The sequence below is a fragment of the Accipiter gentilis genome, chromosome 29, assembly GCF_929443795.1.
Source record: "Accipiter gentilis chromosome 29, bAccGen1.1, whole genome shotgun sequence".
Taxonomy (NCBI): domain Eukaryota; kingdom Metazoa; phylum Chordata; class Aves; order Accipitriformes; family Accipitridae; genus Astur; species Astur gentilis.
In genome coordinates, this window is record NC_064908.1 from 4287768 (window position 1) to 4311276 (window position 23509).

The 23509-nt window shown below is 55.3% G+C and overlaps 2 protein-coding genes across 4 annotated transcripts in view; one reads left to right on the top strand and one right to left on the bottom strand.

The window, feature by feature from the left end:
* Window positions 1–18527, top strand: part of CCND3 (cyclin D3) — a 47276-nt gene extending 28749 nt beyond the window's left edge. Inside the window, exons 1-5 of one of the 3 annotated variants that reach the window (XM_049832067.1) lie at window positions 2258–2559; window positions 4394–4609; window positions 12663–12822; window positions 13447–13589; window positions 16666–18527. In XM_049832067.1, coding sequence (XP_049688024.1) covers window positions 2362–2559; window positions 4394–4609; window positions 12663–12822; window positions 13447–13589; window positions 16666–16827 — 879 coding nt within the window. In that variant the 5' untranslated portion in view covers window positions 2258–2361 and the 3' untranslated portion in view covers window positions 16828–18527. Of the gene's footprint in view, window positions 1–2257; window positions 2560–4393; window positions 4610–12662; window positions 12823–13446; window positions 13590–16665 lie in introns of those variants that run through there. The other 2 variants (XM_049832069.1, XM_049832070.1) reach the window with 2 other exon arrangements.
* Window positions 18528–20307: 1780 nt separating this feature from the next.
* Window positions 20308–23485, bottom strand: BYSL (bystin like). The gene is made up of 7 exons (XM_049831821.1): window positions 23106–23485; window positions 22851–23013; window positions 22613–22751; window positions 22140–22273; window positions 21838–21998; window positions 21198–21300; window positions 20308–20957 (listed from the first exon to the last, which is right to left on the bottom strand). The coding sequence occupies exons 1-7, from the start codon at window positions 23377–23379 to the stop codon at window positions 20609–20611; spliced, it is 1323 nt and encodes a 440-aa protein (XP_049687778.1). The 5' UTR covers window positions 23380–23485; the 3' UTR covers window positions 20308–20608.
* Between the last annotated feature and the right edge of the window lie 24 nt (window positions 23486–23509).

A 23509-nucleotide genomic window follows, 5' to 3' on the forward strand; every position in this document is an offset into this window, starting at 1 on the left:
AAAGAAAGTTAGTTGGGAAAGGGATTTGGGAATCTCATCTCACCTACAAAAATTCTTCTTTTTCATTTTAAAGCAGGGATGGGATTGATATAATTTTCTCCCCCTTTCTTTTCTCTGGTTCCGCATCACTGTGCTATATGGTGTTCTCAGGGCATTCGGCACAACAAATCAACACTGATGGCATCATTAAAAATTTGCAATGTATCGTATACCTTGCAGAAAATAAAAGCCATCTGTACAAGTGTAGAAATGGGATTCCAGTACATGAAATGTGTTATGTATGTGACCTTTGTGTTCACTGTCATGAGTAGTATTTTGAACCTCTAAACCTCTGATCAAAAAGATGTTTTTCATTTTCAACAACAAAAAAAACCATCCTGACCAGGGAGAACAAAGAATTCAGTCTTGTTTTACTTACGCTTATTAACTTCGTATGTTTGTTCTTCATTAAAAGACTCTTTTTAGATGACTGAAAATACAAAAAAAGTACTAAATGTGTCAAAATGCCACACATAGAAGTGACTTGGGCGGGGGGGGGGGGGGGGGGGGGGGGGAGTAGCTATGGTAGCAAATCGCTCTATTCCTTTGGTTCTTTGTTCCTGAGCCCAAAAATACATACAAGTGTGTATATTGAGGAATACTCTAGCAGAACGGGTCACAGGTGTTCCAGCTGAGTTCCCTTTGTACGATATCACATCCCAAAAGTCCTTGATTTCTACATATCCCATTGCTCCGTTCCGTTCTGAACAGGAGCAGCTTTCTCTCTAGGACTGCAAGTATGGATTACTGCTCTGAGTTGAATTTGGGCTTGTCTCCATCTGATGCTCTGTATCACGCTCTCAGCCCAGCAATACTGCACTGTCAAGTGGAATATACTGCCCTGTGCAATGAAGTGTTACAGGAGCGCGTACTGCTGAGGTGCTTCATTTCAGAGGGTAAGGCAGTCAGAATTGGCTGATAAAATCTGGCAGAGCAAGAGATGCTGGTGGGCTGGAATGTATTTCCCACCTCTTACATTTGTGATTATAATCATTTGGTTCCAACTGCTGCTGCAAATGCCACGTTGCGGCGCCATCTCAGTGGCAAAGAGGCTTATACATGCAGGTCATCGCACTCGGGCTTCGCAACTGGTATTGGGAACTTTCATTAAAAATGGACCTCCTGAGCTAATTCTCTCCACTCAGTGAGGAGCTTTTAATTTGCAAGCTTGAAGGCAATCCATTCTCCCTTCCAGTTAGAGAATCTGTTGTACATTTTATACTGTTGCCTGACCCTTCCCACTGGCACTAGCAAAGTCAAGACACTGCAGTTTTTGTAGCCAGTGACAAACATCAGAGAGCAACGTGGCCAGAATTACAGACCGTTGTCTGCAACTTCCCATACCAGAAAGCAATTACTGCTGGGTCGACTAGGAGCAGGCTCAGGTACCAGTGCGGAGCAAATCCTATGCTGTGTTAAGTCACAGTGCAAACTTACTCAAAAGCCTTTGAAATTCCTAGAGTAAGTAGCTATTCAGTGTACAATTATTGCCAAACAATTGTTAATTATTCTGAAAAACCAGCCAAGCCTGACAAACCCTTATCTCAGCAGACACTGAGGTTGCTATCTCCCACGGAGCTGCACCAGTAGTAACATGAGGGTAATTTTTGGAAGACGGCAGGCTCAGTATGGACCGGCTCCAAGTATGTACACAGCTGATTATTTTCATAGCCTTGAAGGACTTCGGTCAGACACACACAGAAAAAAAAAAAAAAAAGGTATAGGACTACACACTGAAAAAATTACTCTTAGACATTTGTAGACTGGGTTGACAGAAGCCTCCCGGCGAACCCCAGGACTGTCCCTCTGCAGCCTGCGCGGCCTGCAGAGAGCTCGACACCGCCTGGGCACCGGGGAGCGGCCCCTGGAAACAAAGGGGGTGCCGGGGGAAATGTGAGGCCGCTGGTGCCGCAGCGGAGGGACGGGGCGAGTCCCGGGGGCGGCCGGCCCCGGCTGCCCCCCGCCTCCCTTGTCGTGCCCCCCACCCCCCCCCACCCCAACATGGCAGCAGAACCCCGCGGCCGCCCCACGTGCTGTCAGCCCGCCGGCGCGCCTTTCGCCCCGCCCCGCGGCGAGGAGGCGTGGCCACCGCCCCGTTTCGGCGCGTTGCAGCCGGTCGGCCCGCGGATTGGCGGGAGGCGGCGTTGGCCCCGCCCCTCGGCCGCCCGGGCTTGGCGGGTCGCCCCGGGGTGGGCGGCGGCCCCGCCCCCTAGGAGCGCAGCCAGTTCCCGGCGTCCCGCGGCGGCTGCAGCGGAGCCGGCGGGGTGCCTGCCTGCACTGCCCGCACTGCCCGCTCGCCCTGCCCGCTTTTTCCCCGCACCCATGGAGCTGCTGTGCGTGGAAGCTGTCCCCCGCGTGCCCCGCGCCGGGCGCGACCCGCAGCTCCTGGGGGACCGGCGGGTGCTGCAGAACCTGCTGAGCCAGGAGGAGCGTTACAGCCCCCGCGTCTCCTACTTCCAATGCGTGCAGCGGGAGATCAAGCCCTACATGCGGAAGATGCTGGCTTTCTGGATGTTGGAGGTACGGGACTCCCCGATGCCTCCTCTCCCGCCGCAGCTCCGGCTCCCCGCCCGGCCACCGGCGCTTTTCCTCGCTCGCCGTCCGCGTTTGCAAACGTGCGCGCTCCTGCTCCGGCGGGAGAGAGCTGGCGGCGGGGGGAAGCACAGGGCAGAAGCACCCGACCCGTGTGCTCTGGTCGGGAGGGGGGGGGGGGTTGTTCGCCTCGTGCAGGGGTGCAAGGGACAATCCAGGGGACGGGAAAGCCCTGAAATCCCAGGGTTTGGCATGCGCTGGAGGTCAGGTCTCCGGTATGGGGGGGTATGCCGGTGGGGAGGAAGGGGGCTGCACATGGAGGGTCTGGAGGCGGGTGAGGAAGGCAGTCTGCAGGGGGGCAGTATCTCTGTGAGCGTTGGCTGTGCTAGAAGATGCGATTGCCCCATGCAGGAGGAGCAGACCCCCCACCCCGAACCCACAGCCTGTGCTCACCCCACCTCGGTGGTGTGCTGCCAGGCTGCTATCGGACCCCCTGTTCACCCACTGCTCCCCAAAAGTTCTGGGCAGAGACCTCAGCTGTGCACCCGGCAGGCTAGAGACTTGTGTTTCCTCAATGGGGCTGAAAATGCCCGGTTAAAGGGGGAAAATAATATCGCTACCATTTACTTCCCTAAATTAAAAATGAATGCAGCTCTCTGCGGGATACAGTTCAGTGGGGGAAATCTCATGGGCCTCTTCATGAGGTGATCAGAGTGAACAGTCTCAATAGAGAAAGAAAGAACAGATTCAGCAAAGAACAAACGACGCTGGGATCGAGCCTGCCCGCTCTCCACCCCAGCCACTGTTGCAAGAAGTTGCCTGCTTCTGTCAAAAGAAATAATGAACAAGATGCTTTTTAAAGTTTGGGTGGTTCCCCCCCCCCCCCTTCCCCCCCGCTATTATTGTTCTGTTTCTGTAATTCCCTTACTGAGAAGGGTAGTTAGATAAATGCTGCTTTGGAGCCTGTTCCCGTGAAGCCCTAAAGGCACTCAAGAAGTGGATGGCACTGGGCAGTTGTCATGACCGTGCGTGTCGGTCGGTGTCCCCGGTCTGTGCGGGGGGAGGCAGTCGCTGCTGGAAGAAGAACAGTGGTTGCTGCTGTGTGAGGAGAAACCTCAATATTTTTATGGTTGCCTTGAAAGAAGGAAGTTAAATATGAGCAGTGTTTTGATACTGGTTGAGAGATAAGAGCAGAGGACTGAAATTTAGAGCTCCTGGATTCTCTTCATGGCTGTGGTACAAGTATGGTTTAGGGAGGCGAAGGCTTTTGGACTTAACCATTGATTTGGGCTCTGCCATTGATTCTTCTTGTCTTTCTGGATCACTTAAGGTGGAATTGCCAGAAGTGACTGTGGATCCTCCCCTATTAGGTCTCCGGCTGGAGATACACTGGAATTGTTCATTTTCTCTAGAGGTCCCTAGTCCCCACCGAGCAGAGAATGGTAGCTTTGCTGTACGGCTGACTAGAGACATCCCCAACAGTGAACATTAAAAAAGGGGCCAAATAAAGCAATTTTGGTCTTAACTTATATGTAGTTAGAAAGAGTGCATGCACAAGTAAGTTCTACAGCTTTCCGCAGGAAGATGAAGTCTTAAGGCATTGGTCAAACTTGTTGCTGGTTTAATCCCACGGAAGTCATAGGCTTAATGCCTGTAGCTAATTTACTCCTTAGCACTGAGGTATCTTCAAAGCCCTGCAGATAAGTGTGAAACACCATCATGACCAGAAGCTTTGAAGCTGCGGTACAGGCAAGATCTGGGGAGTCCTGTGCTGATTAAAACTTCCTTTTATTTTTTTATTTTTGTAATTGGGTTTTGTCAGGTGTGCGAGGAGCAGAAGTGCGAAGAAGAGGTCTTCCCCTTGGCCATGAATTACGTGGATCGCTACCTGTCATCTGTCCCCATGCGGAAAAATCACTTGCAGCTTCTGGGAGCAGTCTGCATGCTCCTTGCTTCCAAGCTGCGAGAAACCATGCCCCTGACCGTGGAGAAACTCTGCATTTACACAGACAACTCCATCACACCTCAGCAGCTCCTGGTAAACACCCCTATCTCGGAGAGCCCTCTACCTCCTCCCTAGCTCTCTTATCTCCTGCATCCTGCTACTTGGCAGCATACCTACCTCAGTGTCTCCCCCTGTTCTCTTTCTCCCATTTTTTCACCTTCCCTGGCGTTCCCCACCCAACCTTCTCTCCTCCTTGCCCCAGTGGGCACGATGGCAGTTGGTGGAGACCTTCCCATCCTGGGCAGACCCTCGCTCCCTGTTGCGGGAAGCAGCTTTGTCACCTCCAGGTTATAGAGAAAGTTCCTTGTGCTTTAAGTGCTCGTTGCCAGGACGGAGCTGCCACGCTGAGCTTGCTCTCGAGTGACAGCTCTGGAGAACAAAGGCTCCTGTCTGCGCAGCCGGCGGGGCACAAGGCAGGGGCTGCCGCTGGGGCGTGTGGCTCTGACTTGCCCCGGCTGCAAAGGGGCGTGACGTGGGAGATGCATTTCCACACCAGCAGGAAAATTGAAGCTTTAAGTGGAGAGTTAACTAGCAAAATGGGTAGGAGCTTTTCTGACCTGGGATCCAGCTGGCTGGGTTGTACCATCAAGGCCGATAGTGCTGTCAAGGTGATGGAAATGAGTGGGACCTTGCTGCTGCCTAGGTCCTGCTCCGCGCCCTTGAGTTAAAACAGGGCTACTTTGCCTCTTCCATTGTACGCTCAGGCAGAAGCTTTGTAGGTTTTAAAAGGCGAAGCATTTTCATGTCTGATAGAAGTTCAAAGCAAAGCTCCAAACCTCTGAGTTCAGCTTTGCCAATGGGGGAGGAAATTGGAGAACCCCTTTTCTTGGGGGCCTTCCGTGCTGGTAGATCAGAGCCCTCGGGAGGAAACGGCCACCTCGCTTCGAGTAACAAACATCCCTGGAGACGGTTTGTCTACGAGAATTTCTCAGGGTTAGTCATCGCCTTATTAAATATCTATTTTTTTGGGCTGGGGTGGGTGAGATGATCTGAGTGTGATTTGTCCCCAGGGTGGGGAGTGAACCCACAAAACTTTCAGGTGTGAATCGGAAGGCAGTTAGGGTAACTGGGGAACTCTAGTATGAACATGGTTTTTCCAAGTGCCAGTGAAGACTGGGGAAAATCCCCTCAGCTCCATACCTCTCTCCCTATAGTCATTTGTGGGTGGTTGTTGCCTTAAGTAGCACCCATGGAAAAAAAGTATGTGGATCATTAACATGAATAGTGGTGAGGGATGGGAATGCACAGAGGAAACACAAGGGCTTGTTGCTTTTCTGGATGCTGAGCTGTGGTTGTGCTGCAGCATCCTGCTGGGGGGGACTGCCACAAAATCTCTGAGTGCAAAGACTTTCTCCTGCTTTGTCAGTAAAGCTTCATCCTTGAGAGCACCTTCTCATCCAGCGATGGATTCTGCGTGGGTATCTTCCCAGGACCGGGATCCATCCCATGAAGCTAATCCCAGCCTGTAATGGGAGGGTTCCTTTTGGCCCTGTGATAATGAGGGAGGGTTAACATTTAGCTGGAAAAACAGGGAGGGGGGAATGGTAGTTGGTTTGCATTCGCTTTTCTGCTGGGCCAGTGAAGGATGCCTCTGTTGCAGAGGCAACAAGCTGAGCAGAAGGTGCCTAGCAATCTTCTTGTAGGCAAGCAGGCTGCATTTCAAAGCATGGACAGTGCTCTCCATGAGCTCAGGAGCATGAAGCCGATCAAAATGCATGTTGTGGGCCAGTGTCCAATTTCTGTCCCTTCAGAGTGATGGGTAAGCTCTCTGTCCAACAGCAATATGGGTTGCAGGAAGGTGAACTTATTGCCATGCTTCACCTCTATCTCCCTCTCTGATCCAGACTTTACAAGGAATCCTGTCGTCATCCCTGCAGACTAGGAGAGATCATCACAGTAAATTCTCGGGCTACAAGGATTTGGTCTTGGTGGGCACCTTATGCATATCTCCCACGGATCTCAGTTGTATTTCGTTCTGATCTATTTGGTGATTTTTTCTTAGTGAGGATTTGCTTTTTTCAGTTTAATCTTGAGCTGTGTTTGTAGCCCGCTTCTTCCAAAGGAGAACAGTTAGGAGATGTGCAGGTGGGTAGTGCATGTGCAACATCCCTGGAGGCTTTCCTTCACTCTTGCACTCAAATGCTAATGCCTCCTTCACTTGGAGTCTTTTTTTATTTCTTCCCCCCAGAGGTTTGTCAGCAGGAAGCTGTGGCTAAGCAGTGCCACAATGTTCATCTTCCCTTCTCCCTCCTCCTGGCAGCATTGGGGTGGAGATGAAGGAGGAAAGCACTATCTGCCGCCTGTTGCTCTTTTCTGATTGTGCAGGTCTCGGTACTGGAGTTCTTCCTTGTACTTCTTTCCCACCAGGATCCTGGGTTGCAACAGGAGGCAGAGCCGGATGGTTGGCACGGATGTCTTTCATTGTCGTGCTCTGGAATCAATATGCAGTTGAGGTGGACAAGAATGGCTTCATTTTGGGGGTCAAAGGTCCTTTCTTGGGATGGCCAAAGATAGCTTTTTCAGGCAAATAGGATCCCTTTTCTCTTTCCCAAGGGGATGGCTGTGAGCATTCAGCAGTGCAGGGGTTTATTCCTGGTAATCTGTGCTAGCCAAAGGGCTGAGCAGAAGGCACCACAAACCAGCCACAGCCCTTAAGGAGAGGTGCTGAGGCATTTGCAGATGTCTGGGCAGGAGATGCTCTGTAGCCCGTGATCTGGTGGTCATCTCTCCCTGCCCGCCACAAAGCTTGCTTTTGGTAGATGTTTAACCCTGTTTGGAGCAGATCCTGCTCCAGTCTCCCATTGCTCTCCACTGCAAAGAGAGAGCGGAGGTAACATCTGAAGATACGTGAAGGATTTGTCTTTGCTTTGGGACCTGACGAGTTTATACCCTGATTACAAAACCAGGGTGAGCTGCTGTTTTCCTCCTCTGTGCTAATCGTGGTAATGTTACTTCTCTTTCACAATCTTGCAGTGGAAGAGGGTGGGGAGGGGAAGGGGAGCTTCTTCATCAAGGTTTGGACAATGGTGCATCCTGGCCTCTTCTCATGGATCGGTGCCATTTCAGCCTCCAGTGTGTCCTCCCCGGCCTTTCAGAGGAAGCTGGCCCACTTTCCCAGTAGGTTTGCTTCCTTCTCTTGCAGGGATGCTTGGCACCAGCTCAGCAGTTTAGAAAGGACGTATTTGAAACAAAATCTTGATGAAGTTATTCTAGGGAGAAGGAAATGATGCAACGAGGGACTTGTCCATTTGGAGGAAGTTGGATTTCCGTCAAGAGCGTTATCTAACCTACCTTTTTTTTTTTTTTTTTTTTTTTTTTTTTTTTTTTTAATAAAGGCTTTTCTGGCCTGTGCAAGAGCGTGTTCAGCTGCTTGAAGGCTGGGGAGAGCAGTTGCATGTAACCTCCATCTCCTTGGTTTACCCCTAATACATTGTCTTGCCTCTGAAATCTTTGACCTAAGCTCAGGTTTGCAAACTGCCAGGTATTTCTTAGCAAAGACCATAAGCAGGATCAAGCCACTAGGCAGATAATGAAGGGAGCAGCAGTGATGGCAGGCCATAAGGAGTGAAAAATAAGAGAAGGAGATAACAGCTGAGTAGAAAGGGATAGTCGCTTGTGACAGAGCATTGACTTTCAGAAGATATACTTGTGTTTTACTGTTTTACCTTCTCCTTGTTGCATGGGTCGGATAGGTGTGACCATTTCTGCACCTGAAGTCGGCACCTTCACCCTTGACATCGTCTTGAACTCTGGTCAGGGGATGGAAACAAACGTTTGCCCCAGATTTCCTATTTGCAAATGGACTTTCACGGCTGCTCATTTCTGTACCTGTGTCTCGGTTGCTGGGTAGGGTGGGTGGCCAGCAGCAACATCAGCAGCTCTTTCCACCCTCTTTTTGAGTCAGCTCACGAGCACAACGGAGTGCAGTCTGCTCCTACTTCGCTGGTGTCTCATCAAGTCTGTGATAATGTAAAATGGTACTTTATCAACTTGAGTGACAAAATCAAGCGCAACTTCCTTTTCTCCTGCAGACAGGGCTGCTGCAAGAGAGGAGCTGGGCTCTCTGCTCCCTGTGCAGCCTCGCCAGATAGGTTTACACAGACTCCTTGTAGGCATAGCGGGTGTGTGGGTGTTGCTGAGGGTAGAGCTTGATGTACAGAGTGACTGTCACTACATGAAAAGGAGAGAAGCTGGTGTGACTGTCACATCCCAGACTGAGTTTGCAGAGCTGTAAATTGAGTAAAACCATCTCCGCTTGTGACTCGGGTCTGTCTTAGCGAGAGGGTGCAGAGGCAGCAACCAGGGCCTTGAGGCTGTTTCACTGCAACAGGACTGTGCTCTGAGATCACTTTGTCCAAGCAGGGGAGGCAATGGGAAATGGTCACTGCTTTCCTTCCTTCCTTTTTTTTTTTTTTTCCTTTTTTTTTTCTTTTTTTTTCCTTGTGGGATGGAGCCAGGAGAGATCAAGGGAGCAAGCTTGCAGAGGGGAAGCTCAGCTGCTCTGTGATTTCCACCCCTAGAGACACAGGCCGAGTGTGGGGGAGCTCTGCTGTGGGGGACCTGATGCATTCCCAGCGATGGGATGCTCACTGGGCACCACTGGCAGCTTGCAGCCCTTCCACAGGGAGGGTGGGCTCCACAGGCTGGAGAAACAAAGATTTTCCACTTTCTTCCTTTCTCACTAGCCAGGCAGAGACTGATTCAATTAGGTGCAAAACAAAATGCCAGGAAAAGGATGTTTGCTATACTGAGTGGTGCTGCTGTTGCAAACCTGCTTGCCTATCTCTTGCAGCCTTTTGTTCTGCTTCTTCCACAGATAAAGTGATTCAGAGATTCTGACATGCTGCTCTGGGAGTGGGAAGTCCCCAGGGTTAGCAGGAGAGAAGCGAGGAGCAGGGTGGTTTGGCAGGAGGGATGCTTCCCTGAGCTAAATCCTGTGAGCTGGTGACAGTCCTTGGCGCCTGTCGCCTTCAGCTGGCATCTCGAGAGCTGGCTGGGTCTTGGGATCAGGCCTTTTGTAACAACGAGGTTTTTAAGAAGACGATGAACCTGTGTACTTGCTGGAAAAGAGCTGCTTTTGTGCATTGCAAATGGACAGGCTGTTGTCCCAGATCAGCCCTGGTGTGGCAGGAGCCAGCTTGTCCCAGGTGAGGTCTCATGGCTGAGCTGGTCTGTGCCCTGGATCATCTTCTTGGGACAAAATGTGTCCCAGCAGGGACAGGCTCTCTGCCACACCAGTGTGGACATCATGTGCCTCTGGTCACTCCCAGTAGCTGGCTGCCACTGGATGATGCTGGGATGGTGTCCCCTCTGTGCTCAGGAGCTCCCCTTTCAGGTGTTAGTGATCCCTTTTGGGTTTGCTTTGCGAGCAGCGACCTCCAGGTCCTGCTTTTGACCTTTTCCCTGGGGCTGCAAAAGGGCCATGCTCCCAGCTTGCGTGGAGAAGTCAGGCTGGAGCTGCCTTGGCCTCTCACCCTTGGGGCAGCGACTGCCGAAGGTGTCGGCAGTGTCCTGTGCCCTTTCCCGAGAAACTGGGCTGATGCATTAGCAAGCAGCCGGCTTTCCCAGCCCGCTGCCCTTCGTGGGTTCCAGATGCGTAATACATAGGGACAACGCACAGAGCTCTCCATCTCCAGCAGCTCTTTCCTTGTGTCACCTTGCTGTGTTGCTGCAGTTTAACCAGTGGCCAGCACTACCTGTTTTTTCTTCTTTTACCCAAGCCTGATCTCTCCTGTCTGTTCCAGTACCCCAGTTGAACCAGCCACCCTTGGTGACCTGCGCTGAGATCCTCAGGCTCTGGAGCTCATTGCTAGGTTTCTTCTTGCTTTTGTCCTGCGGATTTAGCTTAAAAATATAGAAGGACTAGCAGGCTGGCCATCCATATGGGAGACTAGCGAGCATGCTCTAGCAAAGCACTGCTTTCTGGTTGGAAAAGTGCAGGCTGTGAAATGGCAAACGGCGCGTTTGGCCTCATGGGGGATTTGGAGCAGGTTGAGCAATGCTGCTCATTTAAGCAACTCAAAACTGGTATTGTTGTGTAAGGGGAAAGAGTGGGTTTTCAAAAAAAAAAATTTAAAAAAAAGAGAGAAAATGAAGATCTGCCCTTATGAAAAATCTCACTTCTTCAAATCTGTCTGTTCTGGCAGCCCTTTGGCACGTCTGTGAGCAGCAATGACCTTGTAATCCTAGACTACTTGGAAAAAGAATAGATATTCTGCTGGGTGGGACTAGGTCCTGAAATGGAGATATCTGATACAAATCCCAATTCAGCTCTGTCCTTCCAAACCTGGAGCTTCAGCTCCTGCAGGGTGTTTTCCTTTGCCAGCACATCTGCAGGGCCTGCTAGCAGGGAGGAGGAACATGGGGGCATCTTCTGTGGCCTTTCTGGCATACCCGGACCATGTTGCCAAAACCAGATTTGCTGTTGATCCGGAGGATGAGAGAAATTGAGGGCCAGAGATCTTCATCGTGGCTTGGGACATGGGGGAATTGGGACCGGCAGAGAGGCTCGGCTGGCTGGGTGTGGGCTGCCTGTGACATTCCTGCTGCAACGGGAAGGGAAATGATCCTGGGAGGACTCTGCTCTCGCCTCTCCTGAGACTGCTCTGTCGGTGGCACGGTCGTACCCAGATGTAACATCAAAGCCATCCAGCCCAGTGAAACCAGTACATGTGTGGCCTCTAAGTTCGATTCAACTGCTACTCTAGCTAAGTCACATAGACCTTGACGGCCGAGTGGGGAACTGAATGCAGGAATCCCAAATTCTGTGCTAAGAATCGTGGGGCTCCCCTTGCTTATACCTTGCTCGATGGGTGCTTTGGTTCCACCGTGGTGGTACCACCTGGTAACACTGGGACTTGCTGGGTGATGACTCTGCCAAGGGCTTGCCTGTGGCTGCTCTGCACTTTGGTTTCCTTGTCAGTGTTAGGACTAACGCCCGGAGCTGGAAGAGCCTGGAGAGGCTGAGCAGATGAGAGGAGCAGCCGGGCTCCAGCTGAAATCTGCGGGGGGCACCCGGCCTTCCCACCATCTGTTCCCCAGCTTGCAGATTGCACAGAGACTGGCTCATGGAGGATATTACAGAAATCTGTTAGGTGCTTAGAGAGAGCACCACAACATACGACGGAGACATTGGCAGCCACGCGGCATGTGGCTGGGAAGCACCAGTGAGCCGTTGCTTGTATGTCAGTGGGAGAGGTGGGTGTTAGCATGGCTGTTTAGTGCCTCTTCCCCCTGAGAAGCTGCTGGGGATGCTCTGCTGAGCATGACTGGAGGCTCTCTTGGCAGACGAGGCGTGATGAGTAGGAGAGGTTCTGCCAAAATGCTAGGGCCCAGCCTGGGACCTCCCCCGTAGGGTCGCGTGCCCAGTGTTCGTTGGGCTGAGGACCTCAGCACCTAGTCACAGCCGTTGAGCTCTGTAGGGGTTGAAGATCTCGTACAGGAGCTTGGGCTGTCTGGATGCAGCCCTGAAAGCTCAGCTGTGTTCCCCCCACCTTCTCTTGCTTCAACGTGTTGTGCAGCGGGGCTGGCTGCAGAGCAGCTATCGCCTCCTGCGGTTCACCGGCCAAGGAGCTACTGTAGGAAGGAGTCAATGCACTGGCCGGCTCCAAGGGGCACACAGACAGGTGAGCTTCTCTATTGCCTTTGATGTAATGGTGTTGGCCCCAAGCTGGATTGCTCCTGGGAGCCTGGACATCAGCCTCTCCTTTCGGGAGTGGAGAAGGAATATGGGAATGGTGTGCCTACTGCCCCTTGCTCTGGTTATTCCTCTGTGGGCTGTTGCAGCAACCTTGAAAAGCAGAGAGTGTGGAAGGCTAATCCAAGTGCACCCTGGAAAGAAGAAACCGGATCTATCAGTTCCTCTTCTGATCTTTATTCCCACCTTTGCAGCAGCTCATGGCTGTATTTGTGTCATAGTTGCAGAGCAGGGACGTTCCCTCTTTTCTTCCCTTCCGTGTCTCGTGGATTGTACTGTTCTACTGTCCCTTCCCCAAGTGCTGGCCTTATCTGTCCTTGAATCTGGTGAGTGTTTCTGCCTGGCCTAGCCCTGCTGAATAACGTTTTGTCTGTCTGTCTGACTCTGCAGGATTGGGAGGTTCTAGTCCTGGAGAAGCTAAAGTGGGACCTGGTCTCAGTGATAGCAAATGATTTCTTGGCTCACATCCTCCATCACCTCCCGCTGCCTAAGGACAAGATGGAGCTGGTGAAGAAACATGCACAGACCTTTATTGCCCTGTGTGCCACAGGTGGGTGCCTGCTCCTGCTGGAGCCACCCGCCAGAATGCTGGGGAGGGTGGGCTGGCCACTGCAGACAGGGTAGCCTGCGCTCGAGTCAGGCTTGCCAGGCAACCTGGGGCTGGTCTCCGATGCCCTGGCTTTCTGGGGAGCTGAATGCCTGTCCGCGTTCAAGTCGGAACATTTTGCTGCTCAATTACGTGTTTTCTATCCCTGACAAAGTGGGATAATGGTCCTGGGGGCTGTTAGTGGGTGCCTGAAAGATGCCAGGAAAGAGCAAAGTTGTTCTGCCACCCCTCTTGCTGCGCAGGCTGCGACTGTGGGAGGGCATCCAGGGTAAAGGCAGGGTTGAATGGAAGCTTTTATCAGTCTCGCGGTAAGTCACTAGAGCAACCTCATCTTCAGGCCTTCTTTTGGTGAGACAGGCCCAGAGAAATAGCTTAATGAAGCTTGCTGCTCTGATGCTCACCCTGTTGCCTGTTACTTCAGCTCTGTTTCTCTCTGCTAAGCTGGAGAGACCCCTCTGCCTGGCCCTCACTAGTTTTCCAGGGAAATTCCAGTCTCAAGAACTTACCACGCACATCCTTGCTAACAGCTTCTTCTTTTTGCCCCTTGTGTTCCCGTCCTGGCTCTAGACTACACTTTTGCCATGTACCCCCCCTCCATGATTGCGACAGGCAGTATCGGAGCAGCGATCCACGGCCTGACGGTCTCCGTGAACGATTTCACCGGTGAGGCAATCACTGAGCTGCTGGCCAGCATCACTGGCACGGAGGTGGTGAGTGTTCATGGGGAAAGAAACAAAGCGGTTTTGCTGCTGGATCCTGTGGAAACCCTTCCTCTTTCTGCTGCCCGTTCGTCTTAGAGGAAAAGGAAATTAGGTTGTTCATAGTGATGCTGTCCTTGGTTTGAGGAGTGCCTAGAGATGAGTGAGCGTCTAAATGCAGCACCCTTGGTCAGTCCCGTGGCTGCGGTCGGCTCCTGGCCACCGAGCACTGCCTGTGCAGAGCGGGGCGAGCTTGGGAGCCTTTGAAAAGCAGCACAAAGGGGAGCGTCTGTTCCCTGCGCAGGCAGGTGTTGCCGGGATCGGGTTGACGAGGTGGGATGGGGCAGAGGGAGAAGCCGGGCTCGACATCTGCTAACCTCCACCGGTGTCTGGTTGCAGGTGCCCAGCCTCGAGTGGGAAGGGGGTCGGAGGCACAAAGTGTTTCGGGATGTTGGCGCAGCGGCTTTGCTGGGGACGTCGGGATGGTGGGGGGCGTCTGCCTGCCCCTCCACTTCCCTTTGAATGGGGAAGGGGGATCCTGTCGGGCTCCCTGTTTCCGGGTCACTCCCGCTGCGGCAAAGTAATCGGGAGCCTTTTTTCTGCCGGGGGCCCCTTTTGATCTTTTCTTCTGCCCGAGCGCTGATGCCGGCAGCCGGGCGCGGGGTTAGTTACAGTCCCCTGACAGCAGCGCCGGGAATTGGAAGAGGTGCCGGTGCCGCAGCGGGTGGGAGGCTGCAACGAGGCTTTGTCCAGGCAGGGAGGGGATGGGGCAGGAGGGCGTCCTGATCTATTTGTGCGGCTTTAATTTTTTTTGTTTGCCGGAGCCTTTTTAAAGAGTGAATCAGTGCAGCCAGCTGCTCTCAAGCTGCTGCGGTGAATGGGGCAGGGGCTGAAACCTGCTCTGGGTCGGGGCTGGTGGAGGGAACAGGTGGGAAGCAGGCAGGGCACCACCGAGGGAGGGGAGCCGAAATGGAGCCCAGCACACCTCTCCTACCCTCCAGCCTGCTCCCCTCCCTCCTCAGCCTGGAGAGGGCATCTGTTCTGCCCCACAGCCTGCCCGGGTGCGAGGTACTGCACAAACAGCCCTTGCCCAGGCAGGACCGCAGCAGCTTCTGTAGCAGAAGGAAACCCTGGGGATGTGTCCGCAGCATTGCAGGGCTCCCGGGGGAAGCACCTGGCCTCAGCCTCCTGTGTTTGCGGTGTTGGTGCTTCTCCCTGAACCTGGCCTCGCAATGTCTCTGGGCTGTGACTCAGTTTCCCTTTTGGCTCCGCACCGGCAGAGCGATCCCCTTCCTGCAGCTGCCGAGGCTCAGCCGGGTGCTGGGGCGTGCGGGGAGTCTGTGGGGACAGAAGGGGACGATGGTGCAGGGCTGTGCCAGCTCCACGGCCAGCAGGAACTGTACTGCCGCGCTGAGGCTGGCTCGTTGCTGGCTGTGGCAGCACTTCGGGTGAGGCTTGGAGCTGCTCTGGATCCGTCCTCATCCCACGTGGAGCAGGACCAGACCCACTGGGTATCTGAGCCAGAGCCCCACGGCACAGCTGCCCTGCGGATAAGGAGCGCAGAGGCTGGGGGCAAGCCAAGCTGCCTCCCGGGCATCCCCCGCAAACCCCCAAGGCTTCACCAGGCAGCGAAAGAGCCTGGCTGCTTGTGGCCAAGCCGTTTTTTAGCACCTCTGCCAAAATTGCCGACAGAGAGCCTGGTTGAGGAACGCCCGGGGACAGGCTGGCCACGGCTGGAGGTTCTGCAGCGAGCTCGCCCCAGTGCTGCGGGCAGGCGGGCTGGAGGCTGCGCTGACGGGAAGCAGCGCGGGGAAGGGGAGGTGGGCGTTGCTATTTTCGCTCGCCACATCCTCTGTCAGTTTCTAAGAACCAGCGGCGGATTCCTGGTAAGAGATTTCAGTGTGTGACAATATCCAGCGAGCGTGCGTGGCCCTGCGGCGTCCAGCTCGCCTCCGGCCACGAGGTGCGAAATGCCACCTCTTACCCCTCGGTGAAAGCCCAGTCGCGGTGTAGGAGCCAGGCTGGGGTGCACCCGTTGGCGATGCCTCCCGTGGCTCTCGGTGCGTCATGGTGCTCTCCTCCAGAGTTTCCTCCTCTGGTAACTGCTTGTATAGGGAGAAAACGGAGAGGGGTTTGCTTTTATTACAAGTGATGATGCCACTGCTTGCAGTCCCCTGTGCCTTCTTGTTTGTGTGGCTGGTGTCCCCCCCCCCCAGCACAGGGTTCCCTGGGCCCCGGGGAGCTGCGGGTGAGTCACACGGGCTCTCTGGGCAGAGAGCAGGAAGGTAAAAGCCTCGTGAGAAGTTTCGTGGCCGCAGCACCATTCTCGTAATGTGCCGGCGTCGGTGGCACTTAGTGTTGTAGGGAACATGTGGCTGGGGCGGCTGTTGTGTCTGGGAGGGTCGGATCCAGCTGCCTTGGAGATCCCTAAAGCGATGCAGTGTGTGTCAGCCAGGGCACCCAGCGGGGATTGACCTTGTCCTGGCTTGGACGTGGGCAGAGATGGGAGGAGGCAGAGCTGCACGCAGCTTCTCTGCAGCGGGTGGGTGACCACAGAGATGCAGGACCAGACCGAGCTCCGGGACACCTGGGTTGTAGGGCCTGGGGGAAGCAAGTGGGGCTCCACGGTCCCCGTGTGCACCCGTGCTGCTGCACACCGGCCGTCACTCGTGGATCTGGGAAGTCTTGGTTGTAAAAGGTTGATAACCAGCCTGCGCAGAGCTGTTCGGCTCTACCCTCGGTCGTCAGCGGCAGCTGACTGCCGTGATGCTGAAATCACACGCCGCATCCAGGCACGAGCCCGGATGCTTTGGGAAGCTCTGACGGGCACAACGTCCATTCCTCAAGAATGTGGTCAAGCAGGGAGGTGGGGAGAAGACAACCAGAGTGTTGGGCTTCTCCTGGGGAGGGGCCTAAAGCACAGACAAGCTGGAGATGCCCCTTGTCGGAGAAAGGCTTCTTTGTCTTGCGTGTTTAGATGCTCCAGGGGCCAAAGATGTAGCCCAGCAGCTGCTCAGAGCTATTTATAAGGCTCCCACCTCTGAGCAGCAGAGAACTGAGGCCTCTTGTCTTGCTCCCTCTCCCGCAGGACTGCCTGAAAGCCTGTCAGGAGCAGATTGAAGCAGCCTTAACCGAGAGCCTGAAACAGGCGTCCCAAACCCAACAGGAATACAGCACCGCCAAGACTGCTGCTTACTCGGCCAGCCAGCCCACCAGCACGCCTACAGACGTCACGGACATCAACCTGTGACCAGCCTCCCCTTCCCGAGAGCTGCCCAGCCCTGTCATGACAGAACCTCGCCCTGGACACCGAAAGGTCGCTGCATCCCACCTACCCGTCCGTCAGCCCCCTCCATCTGATGCCTGCTGAGGATTTGTTCCGCTCGCTGGGAGCACAGAGCAGGATCTGCGCTCGTCTTGTCGGAGCGAGCGGCCGGGCTGGCGGAGCTCGACGCCGCTCGTCGGCTTCTGCAGGTGGCCGGGGTGAAGCGACCGTTTTCGTGGTGGCAGGGCACAAGAATAGCTGGGGAGGGGGATCACGACCCAAAATGAAGTTGTAAAATGTTTCTCAGTTCGTGTTCCTCGTAGCCTGGCTGGCCGCTGTTCACCATCTCCTCTGGGGTGTTTACCGTGACGACTTCCAGCCCCGTGTGGGCCATCAATAATGGATAGCGAGCCTCTTACCCTGGCCTATGTGACCAAAATCCATATAACCCCTTAACCTCTCTCCCTGGGCTGGGGTGCTACGGGCCCACGTGGCTCACGAGAGAGAAACGAGTGTCCGGGAGGAGGGAGCAGGTGCTTGTTGGCCCCTTGGTCCCCATTGCTTTGTGCCAGATTGCTGTGGCTCCTGGGGGGGTGGCGTGGCTGCTTCTGCTTGGAGGGGAAACGTGTGGCTTATTTCTTGTTGCCATTAGATTTGGGATTTGTGGGGTTTCGGCTTGTTTGGGGGACGTGCTCCCCGTCTGCGTGGACAGTAGAAGTCCTCGCCTCGGGGAGCAGCCTCCTGGGCGAGGTTTGGGTGCGATCCCCTTGGCTTTCCGCTGCCCCACTGAGGCTGCTTAATTTATTGTTAACTGCTGGGAAATGGGGAGGGAGGAAGACTTTGCAGTTCCTTGGTGTGGGGCCTGGATGCTGGTCTCCTCTCCTTCCAAAAGAGTGCCTTCACCCTTCGTCCCTTTCCCTAGCTCCCTGGGCAACGGGAGACTCTCACTTGGAAGCTGGTTGTTTTTTTTAGGTAGCTTAGACATCAGACTAGGTTTTAAGAAATACATTTGAATGTGCTGCTATAGTCTGAAATGCATCTTCACTCCCCCAAGGCAGGGATCTCGGATCGCATTCAGGAGGGGGCTGCGTCGCATGTATCTCCACGTGAGTCCGCGTTGTATCCTTATAGGGTGGAAAATTTGCTGCGCACTTGAGTTGAAAAGCGATTACTGCATTTTTGTATTGGTGTTGATCCTGTCTGTTAGTTTTTATAAAAAGTGTTTAAAAAAAAATAATGCTGCTTTTCTAAGAGAAAACCATTAAATAGTAGAATTGTATTAACCAGGAGAAGCCAGAGAGATGCTGCAGGGATGGAAGGCAGACTGTTGCTGCTTGGTGACCTCTGGACATGTGGATCTGTGGCTGTTGTCCTCCTGTGGGGGATATGGAAAAGGAAGTAGAAATCTTCCTTTTTGGATGCCACTAGAGACAAAAGTCTTATCAGGTGGAAAAAGATGGGGCTGCTGTTCTTCCACTAGCCTGATTTGTTAAGGAGAGCCATCTGCCGCTGACTCCTGCTAGCTGGGGGGCGTGCAGAGCCTGTCTGTACAAAAAAAAAATTTTTTTTTATATATAAATGAGTTTTAATTTAAGAATAAACTGGTTTGGTGTTCACATGCAAGAGTCCCGCTGCTGGGAGAATCAGAGGACCGTAATGTTGCAATAAAGTATTTTAAACAAGTATGTACGCCTCAAGGGTTCCCCTTTATGATCTGCTCTGCGCTCTGCCTTGCAGAGCTCCTGCCTCTGCCCCAAATCGCTCTGGAGCAGGACCCCATCAGCTGAGGGATCCCCTGGGGATGCTCCCAGAGGCTCCAGCCTTGCATTTCCTGGGGCTGCAAAAGCAGGATGAAATGGGGAGCAGGCAGGCAAGGACACCACCAGCCGCCTCCAACCCCGCTGAGAGGCAGAGGGGAGATGCCGCAGAGCGGCCGAGGGACGCGTTGTCCTCGCCGAGGCCCTGGGGCAGCTCACGGATGGTGGTGGATGAACGTGGAACCCAACATCTTCCTGCGCGCAAGGCGCCTGCCTGCAGCGTGGCTGCTGGAGAGGAGGCAGCAACTTCACACCCCCGGCAGCTCCAAAGCTGCCCTCTCACCCATCCAGCAGCTCGGGCGGTGCTGCAGGGTGACGAGAGAGTGCTGGATGCGCTGCGCGAGCCTGGGCTATCTCTCATGCTCATCGGCTTCTGACTTCTTTAAAGAAATGAGATAAAATCAGAAAGCCAAGGAAAAGGCGCTGTGGTGTGCAGTGAGCCCGGGCAGCCGGGCTTTGCGTGCTGCTCCACTTCATGTGGCTTCTGCTGCTGTCATGGGAGAAGGTGCCAACTCTCGAGAGAAGCAGACAGGAGGTGGCCGTCCTCAGCGCAACCTGCTGCCGTTGGAAGCTGCAGGGCCTTTTCTCCACGGGCCACGCCTGCAGGACTTTGTGCTGGTTTCAGGGGCAAAGCCAGCTACTTGCAACGTGCAAACCTCGCAGCATCACCGTCAGCGCTTCCCCAGGGTAAGCACAGGACCTTGTGGGACATATGAGGAAAAGCCCCTGCTGGGTTTTCCAGCAAAGGTGGCAAGAGTGTGTGGGCAGGTTGCCGTGAGCAGGCCAGGCACGTGGCCTCGATGGCCAGGTGAGGACAGCGGCCCCGGGGTGCCGGGGCTTCACTAGCCTTGCCGAGTAGAGGTGAACCCAGAGGGGCAGCAAGTGTTTCAGGAAAATCCCTGGGGAAGGGGGACGGCTGGCATTTTGGAGGCAGGGTGGTGGTAGGGAAGCCAGGGTGCCAGGCAGGAAGGAGGGCCCAGGCCATGGGGTGTCCAGGTAGATGGATGAGGGGAAAAAGAAAGAAGAAAAAACCCAAACCACAACCCAAAAAACCAAAGGCTGTCCCATGCCCCAGCCTGCTTCCAGCCCCTGTGAGGAGAGGGGCTCTCTGGAGGATTATCCCCCTCTGCTGCCCCCCCAGGGCTTTCCCCTCTGCTCCCAGCACTGCTGGGCTGCCCTTGCCCTTGCTTCTGCCCACAGCCACACACGCTCCTCGTGGTGTCTTGGCTCAGGCCCTGCTGCTGGCATGAACCAAGCCCTTAGAGAAACCCTCACGCACCAACAGGAGCATTCCCCGTCTGCTCCCTGAGAGCAGTTTTGGGCTCTGGAACAGTCCGGGGGGGTCCCAGCCCTGTCCCCCCACCCACCCTCCCTTTGCCCAACCACCCAGGTGCTGTTCAGGGCAGGGAGAGCCTCCAGCCAGGACACAGGGAGGGACGAGGGGGTGCACAGGGGCCCCTTCTCCCTTTGCAATTTGGGGACAGCACCGGCAGCGCAGACTTGATCTGCGGCTCTGCGAGAAGCCCAGGGCTGGTGGCTTTGCTCTGCCACCTGCTGGGGACAGGACAAGGTGGGGGACAGGGCAGGACTGTGCAGGGATGCGACCGCAGAGAGGTGTGTGCGGCTGCGGGGCAGAACCACCCCTGACTGACAGACACGGCTCGGGTTTTATTTTCCAATACAGGAACAAGCTAAACCCTCCCAGGTGCTGGTGGCACCAGATTCCCGGGTGGGACAGGGGCTGCCGTGCCCTGTGACAAGAAGCCCAGGGAGCAGAATCCAGCTGTACGGGCACAGCCTGCCCCCAGCGCCCACTCGGAGCGGCAGGATCCCAGGATGGATGCTCCTACACACCTCCCCGCAGCTTCGCTCACGCACAGGGCTCCCAGCTGCATCCAGCAGTGTCCCGGGAACGGGTCAGGCTGCAGCTTTTCCCTGCCTCTGCCTCCTCACTCCATGGCCACGGGCTGCTGCCCCTCTACGTCCCTCGTCTTGGAGTTCACCAGCTCCCTCCGGATCTCTGGCGAGATCTGCGGATGGCTGTGGAACTTGAGCAGCTCAAGCAAAGCCTCCTTCTGCTCTGAGGAGAGGTCCTCCTTGTAGCGCTGGGCGAAGGCCAGGAAGCTCTGGTGCCACAAAACAGGCAGGACCCGCTGGTCCGTGCGGAAGGCCAGGAAATGGAAGACGAGGGCATCCACCACACGGAAGGGCAGGGCGTACTTCTTGTCGATGAGTAGCCGGAGGAAGATGCTGTTGGCACCGCTGTACTGCATCTCGGCGATCTTCAGCATGGCCGCGCTGTGGGGATGGAGGGAGCACCAAGGTGAGGGCAGGCCAGGCAGGAGGCACGGGGCACCAGGCACCCAGACGGAAAGATGACAAACCCAGCACTGAGCCTTGAATCTCAACCCCAGAGGGAGCAGAGCAAACCCCCCCCCACCTCCAAGATGCCAGAGAGGCTGAAGGACAGATAGGACGCGTTGCACCGGTGTCCCTAAAGGAGAACCTCTGACCCCCTCCAGCCTCCCAGCGCATTACCTGGAGTGGAGGACAGGGATGGAGCACTTGGTGAGGATGCTGCCGATGATGATGGCCTCCCGCAGCGTGCAGGTCCCTGACTCGCACAGGGGAATGAGGATCCCTGTGGAGGAGGAAGAGTCAGGCACCGCCTTTCTCAATCGCAGCAGGCAAAACCCTGTGATTAAGTCCCTTCTCCTATCCCAGGACACATCTGACCCCAGGAAATAACAGCTCCTCCAGTAGCTGCTGTTACAGGGGTCACAGCATCTCCCTGCCATGCAACCAGCCCTGATCCACCTCAGGGTACCAGACAAGACGAATATCACTTGAGACAGTTTGTAAACTGCCATCAACCTCCAGAACCCCCAATACCAGCGCCCACTGGCAGCACCTGTGTAAGCCTACGGGCACTCATCACCCTTCCACGCTGAACCCCGCAAACAGGCCCCTGGGGGTTTGGAAGCCACTTTGTCCACCAAGGGGAACTCCCTGTGTGTCTTTCATGTCTTTTCCTCCTCACTGAGCCCCCAGGGCCATGCCACGCAGGGGAGAGTGTCCTGTCACACTGGGCAGTGGTGTGCAACATGCACCCCCACTGAGCTTCCCAGACGGCAAGAGGCTCCCAGGTAGGAAGGGCAGTTCTGCAGGGAGTCCCTACCTTTGAACCAGGCTGCTGGCTTGAACAGAGCCTTCTTCAAAGCCATGTAGAGGTGAAAATTGAGGCGCTTATACTCAGCAATGTCATCCCTGACCCGTGGCAGCAGCACCAGGTTGTAGAACCGCTGGGCCATCCTCTCTTTCAGGTTGGATGAAAATATCCTGAGAAAAGCAAAGCACAAAGTGAGGGGTGGAGAAAAGAGGCCAAGCAGGGGACAGGCTGGTATTTTGTAAATCTGGTTCCAGTTATGGAAATAAAGAGCAAAAAAATCCCACGTCAGCAGCTCTCAGAGCTGATCTCACCTGGTGGCTTGGTACATGGCAGCTGCTGTCCACGTCTCTGGCTCTGTGATGTAGAGGATCTGCTCCCAGTTGGACAAGGCAGGAATGATTTTAAATGCCTTGGGGAGTTTCCCGCTCCTGTATTTGGACAGCACCTTAAAAGACAAGGATACAGGCCAGGCCATGACATATGGGCACCGACAGCAGGACTGAGGGCCTTGTCCCATGACCACGAGAAAGTCTTCCCCTCCCTTAGCATCTCTAGTAAGGAAGCACCGTCCCAGGTCATGAGACAGGACCATCCCAGCACCACCCTGAGCACGCTGCTCAGGAGATTGTCACTCAGAAACTCTCTAGGCTGTTCAGTGACCGATACTACACAAACTGCAGATAATCCACAGAAGCACCTGTGCAGAGCGAGGATGGGTACAACCTCTCTGAGGCAGAGTGGGCACAGAGGTGGTGGCCGTGGGGCTCAGCAGCTTTGCCCTTACCTCTCTGACACCCCTGTAAACCTCCAGGACGCGGGGATCGAGCTGGGGCATGGGGCAGCCCGATATCTCCGACAGCGCCGTCTCCACCTCCGTCTGTTTCTCCGTGATCTTCTCCATGATGATGTCCGCCAGCGTGCGCCTGGGGCCAGCGGGAAGGGCACGAGTCAGGGGCCGGACTGGGACGAAACGGCAGCCGCCACCGCCGCCGCTCCGGCCCCTTCTCCCACCGCATCCTCACCTCAGAGGCGGGTTCTTGTTCATGAACATCTCGATGGCCTTCTCGTCCTCGGGGTCCACCACCACCTCCCCGCAATACTCCCCGCTCCGTCCTGCTGCCGCCGCCTTCTCCAACGAAGGCCACTCCTCATCATCCTCCGAGTCCGAGCCGGGCACCGCCGGCCCTGCGAAAGGAGAAACGCTGGCTGAACCTCGCACCCTTCGACGCCCGGGGAAGGGTTGGGGGCGAACCGGGGGGCCGGGGGGGGGGACTCACCCAGGGCCGTGCTGCGCTGCCTGGGGGCGGCGGGGGCGCCGGGGCCGTGCTCGGCCTCCAGCTCCTCCTGCTGCCGCCGCGCCTGCTCCAGGATGCGCCGGGAGAGCCGCGCGTCCACGTAGCCTTCCTCCTCCTCCTCCTCCTTGGCCTCGGCCTGGCCGCCGCGTCCTTTCCCCCGCACCGTGGGCCGCGGGGCCGCCTCCTGGAGAATCTGTTCGGCCAGCGGCAGCATGGAACCGGGACCGGGGCCCCGCGTCCGCCGAGCCTTGGGCATGGTGGCGGGGTCTGAGAGACGCTGACCGGCCTCGGAGGGACCGGGACCGGGACCCGAACTACTGCTGCCGCCGCCGCCGCCGCCGTCCGCTCCGCCACCGGCCGCGCGTGCGCTTTGCCCCCGCCCCTTC

Coding starts and splice junctions, on each gene's coding strand:
- BYSL (XM_049831821.1), bottom strand. CDS start 23,379: ATGCCCAAGGCTCGGCGGACGCGGGGCCCCGGTCCCGGTTCCATGCTG. Junction 22,752..22,850: donor AACAAGAACCCGCCTCTGAG/GTGAGGATGCGG, acceptor CGCTGGCCCCAG/GCGCACGCTGGCGGACATCA. Junction 20,958..21,197: donor ATCCCTGTCCTCCACTCCAG/GTAATGCGCTGG, acceptor CCATCCCCACAG/CGCGGCCATGCTGAAGATCG.